General features: G+C 37.4%; 2 protein-coding genes, 3 long non-coding RNA genes and 1 pseudogene across 7 annotated transcripts in view; 3 read left to right on the top strand and 3 right to left on the bottom strand.

The window, feature by feature from the left end:
* Nucleotides 1-84, bottom strand: part of LOC148731330 (sorting nexin-5-like) — a 3422-nt pseudogene extending 3338 nt beyond the window's left edge. The window contains exon 1 of the transcript XR_016001598.1: nt 1-84. This exon is cut by the window's left edge and continues 435 nt beyond it. The product of XR_016001598.1 is annotated as a sorting nexin-5-like (transcript).
* LOC148731310 (hemicentin-1-like) overlaps nt 1-12500 on the top strand; it is a 311654-nt gene that overhangs the window by 33829 nt on the left and 265325 nt on the right. The gene's annotated exons all lie outside the window — the stretch shown is intronic.
* Nucleotides 129-6218, bottom strand: LOC148731329 (uncharacterized). The gene is made up of 5 exons (XR_016001602.1): nt 5927-6218; nt 5204-5347; nt 3972-4056; nt 1485-3186; nt 129-397 (listed from the first exon to the last, which is right to left on the bottom strand). It is a non-coding gene; the product is annotated as an uncharacterized LOC148731329 (long non-coding RNA).
* The window catches only part of LOC148731326 (uncharacterized), a 6507-nt gene continuing 349 nt past the window's right edge, over nt 6343-12500 (top strand). The window contains exons 1-3 of one of the 2 annotated variants that reach the window (XR_016001601.1): nt 6343-6592; nt 10469-10789; nt 11365-12500. The exon at nt 11365-12500 is cut by the window's right edge and continues 349 nt beyond it. This is a non-coding gene — a long non-coding RNA (uncharacterized LOC148731326). Of the gene's footprint in view, nt 6713-10468; nt 10790-11364 lie in introns of both variants that reach the window. The other variant, XR_016001600.1, reaches the window with a different exon arrangement.
* LOC148731328 (uncharacterized) lies at nt 7784-8323 on the top strand. Its single transcript, XR_016001599.1, has 2 exons — nt 7784-7902; nt 8193-8323. It is a non-coding gene; the product is annotated as an uncharacterized LOC148731328 (long non-coding RNA).
* Nucleotides 8410-9944, bottom strand: LOC148731327 (uncharacterized). The gene is made up of 2 exons (XM_088760989.1): nt 9698-9944; nt 8410-9557 (listed from the first exon to the last, which is right to left on the bottom strand). Exons 1-2 carry the CDS (start codon nt 9927-9929, stop codon nt 8425-8427), a joined length of 1365 nt encoding a protein of 454 aa, XP_088617115.1. The 5' UTR covers nt 9930-9944; the 3' UTR covers nt 8410-8424.

Below are 12500 nucleotides of genomic sequence, written 5' to 3'. Positions count from 1 at the left end.
AAAGCCCCATCCACTTGTTCACAACATGACCATGCTCTTATCCCAGCCCACCCCAAAGAAAAAATGTTTATCACCTTCCCCACCCCTGCCCCTCACCACCAAAGTCCACCCCCTTGAAGATTTATACCCAAGTTTTCTAAAAACATTTTACAGACCTAATGGCAGCAACCATATATCTGGAATAAAGTTCTAAAGTAAAACCTAGAGTGTTGTCATCATTAGTGGATATGATATCCAGTGATTCCTAAAGAAAAGATCAGACACAAAGACAAAAACAAAACAAAATTGATAAAACTTCTGGAATTGAGGAACACTGCCATTAAGGGTATAAGATCCCCTAAAAAAAGGCTTCCATACCTTGACACCATTTAGTGCACTTGAAAAAGTCACAAGGTTCCTGGAAAAGTAATAAGAGTAAACATAAAAAAAGTGGCACTTCATCTAACCCTAACATCCACTCAATGCAGGTTGTATGTTCTAAATACTGTTCACTGTAAATTTTTTCTAGAACTTACATGGAGAATTTGTTCAACAATCAAGAGTTTTTTTTAGCTCAATTGGTTAGTCAACGCCGGATTGTGTTGTGCGGGAGGTCGAGGGTTTGAGCCCCGGCCGGACCAATAATCATGGTCTTGAAATAACTGAGGAAAATTTGCTACCTTTCTATAAAATCAAGAAATGGATAGATATTGTAGTCTTCCCGGATAAGGATGAATATATATTAAAACTGTAGGCCCTGTCTCCTGCAGGGTTGGGATAGGAGATGTCAATTTCCCACACATAAGATTACTGTGTGATGGATGTCCTCCCCTGGGGTGGGATGGGTGGGATATCTGCTGAAGATGGGCTGTAGTGCCCTTTGCATATCAGACATTTAGATTTAGATCTTCAATTCCTTTATTCTCCTAACCTACATACACTATTCAGTTGTGATACTGTAGGGAGAATTTACATTGTAGATCAGGCTTAACACTTCCACAACAGATCTACACATAATTTTCAAGCTAGTACTGCATTATGGGATATAACCTCTGGCAGGATGAGCTGATTTCACCATTCATAGAAACATTTTCCCTCTCATTGTCAGCTATTACAAGATGGTCGGAGTGACCAGAACTACAATGTAGCATAGGAGTTGTGGTAAAACAGTGTTTATTTGTATATTGGAAAAAAAAAACATCATCCAAATCATGTCTGGTCCACTATTGCTTGCATTGAAGCTGGCCCAAAGAGTTAAATATTAGAAAAATATGGAACAAACAGATGTATTGAGTAAATATGAAAATACCTAAAATATTAGTTATAATTTATGTATTTTCATATTTACTCAATACATCTGTTTGTTCCATATTTCTTTAATATTTAACTCTTTGGGCCAACTTCCAATGCAAGCAATAGTGGACCAGACATGATTTGGAAGATGTATAGGTAATTTCAGAAAAAGAACAAAAACCCTTTTAGTTCCTTGGTGCTGTTATCATTACCAGCAGATGCCATCATGATGCCAAAGCTAAAATCATTCACTGCTTAGATGTAACACCAGTATCTGAAGTTGACAAAGAAATTCAAAATCACCATTATGATACTTTAACATAAGTTATGATAATTCTGCCAGTGAGGGTAAAACTGTCATCATACATTATTATACATTGTTATACAACAAGAACTTCATTATTAACAATAACACTTCAAGTATATCAACATTTTGGCCATAATTACTTTCTTTCTAAAATTATACCAGACTGGACCATACACTACAATGAGATTTCAGGGTGTAATTTACCACGGTCAGCCTAGCTGACAACCATAATGCAGATTACACATTGTAGTAAAGAAACGTTGCTACGTCGTTGCTGACTGCATGTACCATTTTGGTAAAGTTCTATAAAAACAAAAACAAAAAACAAAAAAAAATATATTCACTGAAAGAATCTCAAAATTGACAACACTTAGAGCCAAAAACTAAAATTTCACTTTCCTCTTGAAGCACCCTCTTATCACAGACCTATGCTATTTGTACGTGCAAATTAAACCAAATCGACAAAATCACTAATTTATTGTTTATTTGTTTTGCACGTCGTTGACAAATGCTTAATTTTAGATATTTGTGGCTAAGACAGCACACGTGCGTCTGTTTTCCTTTGTCATCAAATATATTCCTTTAACCACATTTAAGCACAGGGCCAATGAGACGAGAGCGAGCCCTTTAGCTACGTGATCAGGGGAAATCAATCGGAAATCAAAAAGTAGAGAATTCTGTTATTGAAGCAGTATGATCGTGTCTCTACAAATAGAAAATAGCCTGTCTTGAATGGATTACGCCTTACAGAATTGTAAGTATATCTAAAATATATAGAGGAAGTTTTTAATCCAGTATCTGTTCCTACAGAATTGTGATTTTTGAAAGAATTGTGCTTAGTCCACTCACTTGTATTCCTTTGCTTTTAGTTGACTAGCTACCTTGTGTGGAGTTACGCATTAAAAATAGTTCAAAACAACTGGTAGATCCCGTGGATGCTATTTTTCTTGGTGTATCTTCTACTACAGTAGCACGCTAACCCGCGGTGCGAAACATTTATAATTACCGAAAAAAAAAAAATTCAAAAATTTACACATTTAATGGCTTTCCAATCACAATTTCCTGCAGAGTTGACATTTTAGAATACACTAAATTTTTTCCTCAAAGACCCCAGAGCAGACCAGCAATGGCGATGAACTCCATCCTTTAACCACAGAGCATCCAAGCCCAGACTCACTTGGTGGGAGGCAAGCATTTATGCCAACTCTCATGCATGAGTGATTGAAACATAATTACTCCTTACAATGTCATTACTGGTTAAAATCATGATAATATCAGGCAGACATTGAGTGACGAGAATAGAGAATACTATCAATTAAGGAAATATCAGCTGATCCAATACAAAATTCTCTTAACTAATATCAAAAGAATTGTAGAGAAAAGTCAAGAGAATTCCTAAAGAGATCTGAAAGGGGAAGGGTTAGCCAGCTGAGCCCTCCAAATAATATGCATTTTAGTGAATCATAATGCCTCCCTTGGATAAATTTTCAGTTGGTACCAGTCATTAAAATTTATTCCTTACTAACACTGACCCCATATGTCTCCTTGGGAAGTGGTGTCTACTCTTCCACACTATCTCTTCTTTTCTGAAATTCTTCATCAAGATCCTAACCAGGAGGAATAGCTTCTAATTATTTTTATTTCTAAAAAAAAGGCCAAGTCATTCTGGTAATGGTTAAATTCAAAAGAAAGTTAAGTCATACGTGGGCCGGTCCTCATTATATGCACTTTGGCTGGAGTGTTTTCTGAACCCTTTAATCCCTAACAGTGATTGGAATATAATTTCTCCTTACAATATCACCCCTGAATCACACATTAAGGCCAGGAGAATAAAGGAAATGATCACCAACTGGAGAAGCTCTTGATTGTTGAACAAATTCTCTTTGTCAGCACCTCAAGAAATGTATAGAGAACAGTATGGAGAATATACATACTGATTTTAGGGTGTAAAGGGTTAATGCCCACAGGAAAGAATGAGGCCTACAGCAACATAAGTTGGTGAGAGGTTGATCTGCAAGGGCAGGAGGTTTCACACTGATAAGGAAGGCCCATGGATTTCAACAAAAGCTGGTTACTGGCTTATGGAAAAGTTTAATGAAACACCTGAAGATCTCTCATCATAAATTAGGTACAGACCCCCAACAAATCATTCCCAAACCTGTCTTAAATCTTCTTGCAGGCAGAGAAATGTGCATTAAAGAACCATCTCTCTGTATCCCAGCACAAACTACAATTCATATTTTACAACCTGAATGGGATGTACACGGTACGTAATCATAAACTTTTAAGATATTCCAGTAAAATTATGATAATTCTACAAACTTAGAATAAAAAAATCAAAGCAATTGAAACAAAAAAACATTAGTAGAAAACCACTTTAAACATTTTTTACCTGTGACAATGATGTCAAAAATCATCCACAGCTCACAATAAACTTGTCATTTAAGACGTTTTTTCACTTTGCTTGTAACTCGTGGCTATGTAAGTTAGAATAAAAAAAGGTGTTTATACTTTTAGTGAGCATAAGAGATGCCATAGACAACTGGTTAATCTACTGGTCTAAATAGAAAAGCCAGAGGGTTTATTACTCAGAGAGAGGAGTTTGATCATGATCATTATCAAACTTCATTTTACCAAGTTGCAGCAGACACTTGTGTGGTTACAAAAAAATCACCCAGGTATAGGCACACAATCAGCAAGAAAATTGTTTGCACATTACCACTGAAATGGAAATAATTACTTTGGAATATTTGGCATACCAAATATATCCCTTGTACCCCCACTTTCACCTCCTCTTTTCCTCTTCAATGTTGCACTTTGTTTTATATATTATTTGTTTTTGTTTTTTTTTTTTACAACATTGGTGACTGGTGGAAGGTGAGTGCTGCAAGAAACTGTAGTTCTCCTAAATGCTTCCTTGACAGTGGCTCCATGAATTTTGTATGTTAAGTAATTTTTATATCTTGTAGGCCCCTCATTATCCTTTAACTTCCAAGATCTGATTGTAAATTCTCCCCTTTAGTTGCTATACTTTTAGTGACCCTTGTAAATTAGTTTCAAGAATTTGTTGTTTAAAGATCAAGATGACAACCTCTACCTGATAACTTTTAGTATTCTCTTTACCTGTTTACTGGGGAATGTTTAGAAGTTATAGGGAAAGGTTACATGTTAATCACTTCTTAGAGTTCAAGGATTAGAAGGGAACCCAAACTAGCATGTCTTTTTCCAGTATAAACAACAACAACGACAATTTAACATTTATATAGAGCAAACTACTATATACTAGATAATCAGTCCCGCTTTACAATCAGTTAAGGTGAGATCGGATGTCAGAATTCATCAGCCGCAATATGCAGCCACTTCAGTCCATGTATTAAGTGATCTCACCTTCCCTCCCCAATTCACCCTTGATTAGACACTACACAAAGATAGACCACAACACCGGGCACTACGTGTCCGACTCTTTTTATCATCCCTATCTGAGAAGACTAGAAAGTCTACCCATTTGCAGATAAAACTTCACGACACTTATCAATTATAGGATAAACACGCAAATCATGGAGTTTAAAATACTATAGGCTTCAGTTTGCCATGGTATGGCTGTTGATTAACATGACTACATACCTCATGTTCACAGATATCTCTGCCAAACTCCTGTAAGAGTATCTTTGGTTATTATTTGAGAGACTCACGTTTTCCTTTTTCAGGGACTTTTGCAAAACTTCATCTCTTGAAAATGCCGGGTGGACCACAACAAGTTGAAGAAATCTGAAGAACACAAAACAAATATAGTTACATATTTTTCAAAAATATAAAATTTTGCATATTATAACATTTTGAGATGTGGCTAGCCATATACTATGTATGCATGTGAATCAACATTGTTTGTTAGAAAGTAAATTCCATGTTAATTAAGAGAAAAAATTATTATTCATAATGACTCCTTTGTCTTCTTCACTTTCATTGACCTGTACGTTAAGGCAAAAATAGCAAAGATAAGATCAACGTTGCTTGATTCTGGGCACTGTTAACTCTTTACATCCTAAAGTCATTATGTTTATTCTCCATACTCATTTCGTTATGTTTCCTGTGGTTCTGGTAAAGAGAATTTGTTTCACGATCAGGAGCCTTCTCAATTTATGATCATTTGCCTCATTCTCATAACCTTTTAGTGCGATTCAGCAAAGACAAAGTAGACAGACACTCTTATAGAAAGTAAAGCAGTTAAATTAAGGTCAGGATACCATTTCCTTAAGGATAACCTGGGGTAAATTTCTATTAAATCAAAGATAATTAAACGATGTGAATTTACAATGCTGGTTTAAATGGTGAATTTTGCGATCTCACCTGAATAGAGTGAATGGCAATCGAGAATGAAGGGGAAAATATGGATAGGGCACGTGTGCTGGCCTTAGCCTACTCAGCAGGCGTAATTAGGGGAAGCAAATACTCTGAGTTTTCTTAGAGAAAAATGTCCGCCATCATTGATTCTAATGGAAGCGGAAAGCTGAGGAAAGAAAGAAATTTTTACCAAAGAGCAAAGAGTACCAAGGGGGCCTGTGACGGTTAAAAATAAGGACAAGGGCCTGGGTGGAAGGGTGAGTCTTCTCCCCTTCCCCAAACCTACCCCCACCGTCCACTTTGACTCCAAAGCAGCATGGTAGATAAATTTAGGCCTCACGGAAAAGCGTACACACGTGAGTTAAGGAAAACTTCAGACATGCGCAGATGACGTCCCTTGTTGTGTTTACTTCTCCCCTCTAAGCTTTTAAAACTTTACCGTTGAATATCTTATCAAAACACAAAGTCTCTGGTAGTTTGATACTTAAACCGCGAAGACTGCAACGGAGTTAAGGATTCTACCGTTTTATTTTTTTTCTTTTCATCGACTTAGCGGTAGAAATGCTATTTTTTTCGTACTGTTTTGTCATTCATTGCGCGTGGTGTTTATTATTTGGAATTTCGAAACGGACAAGTTGAAGAATTGGCATCGTAGTTTCAAGGCAAATTGAGGTTTGGAGCCCACTGTTGTTCGTATTAAAGTTATTTTCATCTTTTAACGCGCGTTCGAGATGTAATGGAGGAATGAAATAAATATTATCGACTGAGTAAAGCAAGCGCACGATGCTCGAGGTGAGATTGTAAACTAGGTTATCTTGACCCTATCTTCGGGGTGTTGGTGGTAATAGGTCGATTAGCTTACATTCAATATCGACCACCCGAGATCGAGAGTGAACTCCGGTTTATTCGTCAACAGGAACCAAGAGCAGTTAATTATCAATCACTTCTTGGGTACTCGTTGGTACTATTGATGATGTTAATTGACTGATATCGATTGTTAAATGAATGCTTATTTCTTTTGGGCGCTTTGAATGTGGAGGATCGACCAATACGCTGATTCTTTTTCGACCACACTGCATATTCATATTTGTGTTGGTCCAGATTTAGAGGCTATGACAAGTTGTCTGTATGTAAAAAAAAATTCCATCGTTGTAGATATTTAATAAAACGTTTAAAGGGGAGAGAGGATTCATTACGGGTCAGATTTGTACTACTTATCTTTTACACGGAATAAGGAAATTAAGACAGGATAATGAACTTTGCACATTTTTAACAGTTCCAGTGTTTAAATCTAAACTATTACTGCTATACATTGTACGCTAACTGTATGTAACACAACATTGGCTGCATCACTTAGCTTTGCCCTTCCTGTACAAAATGATTCACTTAATGTACAAAAACACCTATAAACAAGTCATGTACTTATCACATTAAAAGTTACCTACTGCTAATGATATGTTTAATTATACAAGTCATGTGCAACATTATAATGATATAATCTACATGTAGTTAAATATTACATTTAGTATGGTCTTAAATTGCTGTAGTGAAGTGACAGCATTTCAATGTTTGTTTAATATTCTACAAAGCTACAGTTATGCATAACAATTTAAAATCAGATATATTACAGCTTCATTTACCTACTGTTCATTTTGAATGTGATGTTCAATTCATTTAATTCAAGATCCAATACAACATGATTAAATACATGCATGTCTCAGCTTTGGTTCCATGCACTTTACTTATACCATAGTTAGTAGAGGGGACTGGTTAGGAAACCCGGAAAACTTCAAAGGATAGGCCTATTGTTTTGGTTTTGATGTTGAACCATACCATCACGTGACCCTGACCGTGCACACATTTCAAACAAAATGGCGGACGACCGTAACAGTTTTGTATTTGGAGGAGATTTAGAAGCAATCCTTGATGCTTTAGAGGCCGACGAAGACATAGAACAGGAATTTATGGAAGCTGTAGATGATGTGAGTATAGAACATGTATTCTATCGTTCCTATGAACTTGTTTGAGTCAATTCAAGACGCTTAAACTTCGGGTCTAGCTGCTTTCGAGTGTGATCGAATATCTTTAGTAAATCATGTAGCAGATGAGGTATTTATTCTCCCTTCTAGATTCACTGCCTTTTTTAATAGTAAATTTCATTATTTAATTGTTAGGTAGTGGCAAGTTTCATAGAGTGACCACAATATTTCAGAACTTGGGTGAACGCACTGACTTGACTCTAACCATGATGTTGTTGTTTTTGTTCAGGTAGAAAAGATCGAAGTTGTTTGCGAACTTTGTGCTAAAAGGTGCAAAAGCAAGCGTGGTCTAAAACGACATAAGACAATGAAACACAAGGAATTAATCGAGGAACCAGTTGTCCAAAACTCAGTGGAAACTTCCGTCGGAGAAACAATCAGAGCTGCAGACAAATCGCTAACAACAGATGACCTGGTAGTTATGGTTGAACAAGTGAAGTTAAAACTCTCTAATACCATGGTCTATCAAGAAAATATTAGAGAAGAGTTAAAGGCATATACTTTCATAAGGCCTAGAGAAGATTCGAAAGAACTTGGAGTTTTAAAACTGCGTTGGCTTGGAAGAACAAGTACTTTGCTGTTGCGCAATTCCTCATAGCAAGATGGAGACTTGGCAGCAAGTGATAGGCAAAACCGAATCAACATGGGGTGATATCTCACACCAGATGGGCTACTAGAAAACAGTTTTTGCTGCTGTTGCCAAAATAATCTCATGAATGGTGTCATTTTATCACTGGATTGTCCAAGAATTGTGGTGAAGTCATTACTTAAAGCATGATCTATTTCAATGCTGGACTTAGAGATTTCTTTCCTCATACTGTTCAGTTCTTGCTCCAGCTCTGCACATTTCAATCGCTGCTGTTGAAGAGATAATTTTAATCTCTCTGGTGCTGTTTTACTTACAGGGGCATTGAGCTTTGCAGGTACAGATAGTCTTCTTGTCTTGATTTCTTTTCGCCTCTGGTATGAAGAAAGATAACTTTCACATTGGTTGCATCTTTCTGTTTCTTTACACATCAATAAACACTCATTAGATCTCCAATATTCTTCGTGTGGAAACATCTGATGATTGTCCATTGCTAAAGGGTCTACTTGTATAGGTATCACATGGTGAACTGGAATACTTGACATCTGACTTCCACTACAAGGGCTTCCTATTCCAGCACAAAGAGAGTAGCTGTCCATTTCCTTCACAATGTTACTGACTGGGACATTCAGCGATCTTAGATGCTTGATGTAAATATCGTGAGTTTCTGGAAGAAAGCACCCAAATACCTTGATTGTGAACCCCAGGCTGTCGTCAACAATAAGTTCCTTTTCTGGGAGAAGAAGGTTGTCTTTCATCTTTGTAATGACCAGTCTATCCTTGGATGTCTGAATATTCCACTCGTTGAGGCTCTTTAAACTTGGTACTCTCTTGCACAAATCGCCAAAGGTTTTATAAAAAGCTGATTTCACAGGTTTCGCGCTTTCTGTAGTTACCACGCTTCGAGCAGGTCGAGGTACAGGTTTATTCGTTTCGTGGCTTCGTTTCGGCATGTTTAATAATGGCAGCGCTCCAAATCGTGGTTTTTTCTTGATCATCTTTTCGGATTGAACTATAGAGAAAGACAGAGGTCATTTTAGTTATTCCACGTTGGAAAAATATAACATAAATGACGGTACAAGTGAATATGCCCACTTCAAAGTGAAATAGTTCAACACACAAGGAACGTAAAACAAAATCAACTTTACTTACATATTTCAACATCTTGAGGGTGAAAGTGCTTTTCGCAGGTGTATATAGTATCGTTTTGGATCTTCTTTCGGAATACTTCATCAACTGTTCTTGTCTTGGTAATCTCGCTGAGCCAAGCATCTCTCCATTTACGATGGCCCTCGTCTTTCGGTGCAGGCAGTTTCCAGATACCAACACCTTTCGTCCTTCTTGAGGTTCCACAAACAAAAACCGAACAGTTATCTCCCGGCATGATGATTTATAAATAGTCAAACTACATATCTCTTAGAAATTCTTGATTAAACTACGTTTGAAGCATAAAATACTTTAAATCTTGTCCTTGATAAAGTCACGCTTCTCGAAAGACAGCCGCCATCTTGAAAGCGTGTGCACGGTCATAACCACGTGATCACACTAAAACCATAACAATAAGTTACCCCTTTGAAGTTTTCCGGGTTTCCTAACCTGTCCCCTCTACTAACTATGCTTATACCCTGCGAAACCAGTTACAATATTGCAAAGCTAACGTGCTACATACACTAAAACTGATATTGAGCTCTGTTCAGTTAACTAAAGTGGCATATACAACATGCTTTTATCAGGTTAGTTCTAACATGTTGCATTGAAACATGTATTAATTTTTAGATGTGTCTCTGTGTGTAAAAATGCATTCATGTTGAGATACATTTACTTCATGCAGTGTGGGTCAGGGAAATCAGTTCTTGTGTACAAATCTAAAATGTTTAAAAATTACTGAGCCACCCCCATGACTACTTTATTCTTCATGTGTAGGCAATGGCATAATATGTACAGTCATGTGGGACCTGGAAAGACAAGTAGTTGGAGGTTGGAAGACAGTTGGAAGGTTTTGTAAACACAACTGGCATTCTCTTGATAGATCATAAATTGGTAGCTCCTCCTCATAGTTCCACACCATTAGTGCTGCTAGCTGCATGAGTCTTGGAACTTGTCCATCAGGTGTACTGGTAACTCCCTCAATTACTGTTAGGCTGAATGACTTTTGTCCCTCCAGTGCAGATGTTCCCTTGGCAGAAGCTTTCCAGTGAAGTTTAAGTTTGCAACCATCAGCTTTTAGTGACTGAATCATATCCGGTAAGTCATTGTTTACTTTCTTTTCTATCCAAGCTTTAGGGTAAACATCCTTTGCTGTAAGTGGCCCATGTGTGCTGTTTTCTCTAATCTTGTTTAAGTTCTTTCTTGCCTCTTGCAAAAGGTCTGTGGTGAGTATTTGGGCATATTCTTTCATTCTTTCTTCATGAACTTCACTTGCAGCTTCTGTGGTCCTGGTGTTGGTTTTTCCACCGTGTAGAATGTTCTCAAAAAAAAAAAATGTGATTGAGGCCTGTTCTGATAACTCTGACATGTTATTATTAAGATACAGCTGTGAAAGGTTGATCTGTCTTTCTGCAAGAACATTCTTTACAGGAAGGCTGAAAATGTGCTTGGCATAGAACTCGAAGAGCTTTGGAGTGGCTTCTTTACTTAGGAGTGAGCTCTGTTGTGATAAAGCCATTTCTTTGACCTCACATAGCAATTGGGGTTCCTTTAGTTTCCAAAGAGTGGCCCATTTAATTAATCCAACTCTGTCCTTTAAGAGACCAACGTGAGAATGCCATGTCCATGAACATGAAAGGGATTGTTCACTGACTTCTCTTTTTGATTTTCAGATCTGACTGGAATTCCAAGAAGCTTTAAAACCGAATGCCAGAAATGACTTTGGTATCTCTGATCAGCTCCCATGCCAAAAAAACTTAGGAAAAGTTAACCACTCTGCTCCATGATCTTTGATTACTTTAATTACTTCTAGTAACATTGGCCTCTGCACTTGTTTGTGAAAATGGTCAATAGCTGCAGGGTCTTTCAATGACATCTTTACCTGTTGTGATGTTAAAGGAAAATGTTCTGATGGAGAACTCAACATTTCACTTAAAGTTTCATGGTGTTTCAAAACAGTTGCTGGCCATAACCGTGCTAGCTAACCACATGAAAAACCAAGTTCTGCATCACTAGCTTGGGATGTGTTCAGAGATGGGATGATAAAGTTTTCAAGGAAATCAAACATTGACTTGATTTCAACTTGGATCATAGGACTTGAGCTCATCTTACTTACATCTTGCCAAATAGTGTGGTGGCTATCTGATTTTGGCAATCTTTGAAGCAAATGCTCAGCAAGCTGTAAACAAGCTTTTCCATACTTACGATACCACTGGAGAGTCTAATGATAATATGTCCAACTTGTGTCAATGAATGTCTGAGGAAGGGGTGGCTCTTTACTAAGAATACCTAGAGAAACACACATAACTTTGTATTGGCTTGGACGCTCATATATCTTGGAGCCAAGATATTTTATATAGTAATTGTAAAACATGGGGGTTACTCATGTCACCCTTTGCCCCAAACCCAGCCTGGCACATTCTTCTCAGAATTATGTTTAGTACATGTGGGTAGCATCCTACAAAAAAACATTTCCTTTCCAAAAATTTTGGTGTTGCTTGCTAAGAGACCATTTACTTTTCCCTTTTGGGTAGAGGGATTGTCTCCAACCAACCCCAAAACATTGGTGATGTCATATTCATTTTTCACAACGTGATAATCCATGTCAGACTGGTGTTTTCTGGACCCGCTTGCTGTAAGGCTGTTTGCTAGGACATAAGCTCGGGGCTTGCTCTCTATAGTGCACCAGGTGTGAACACCCACTATGTGCCTCTCTTCTCCTCCCTTGTGGGAGTCATCGCTCCAGAGATGAAAATCGTACTTGGAGTTTGAAAAGCGCTTCAGTAAAGTTATATAATTTGGATATATC

The sequence above is a fragment of the Stylophora pistillata genome, chromosome 5 (assembly GCF_964205215.1).
Source record: "Stylophora pistillata chromosome 5, jaStyPist1.2, whole genome shotgun sequence".
NCBI classification, from domain to species: Eukaryota; Metazoa; Cnidaria; class Anthozoa; order Scleractinia; family Pocilloporidae; genus Stylophora; species Stylophora pistillata.
This window is presented reverse-complemented; position numbering and strand designations above follow the sequence as displayed.

What these genes read in the sequence shown, in the direction of transcription:
- LOC148731327 (XM_088760989.1), bottom strand. Translation starts at nt 9,929, where the DNA reads ATGCCGGGAGATAACTGTTCGGTTTTTGTTTGTGGAACCTCAAGAAGG. An exon ending in CCCTCAAGATGTTGAAATAT is followed by an intron (nt 9,558 to 9,697) that starts GTAAGTAAAGTT and finishes CTTTCTCTATAG; the next exon opens with TTCAATCCGAAAAGATGATC.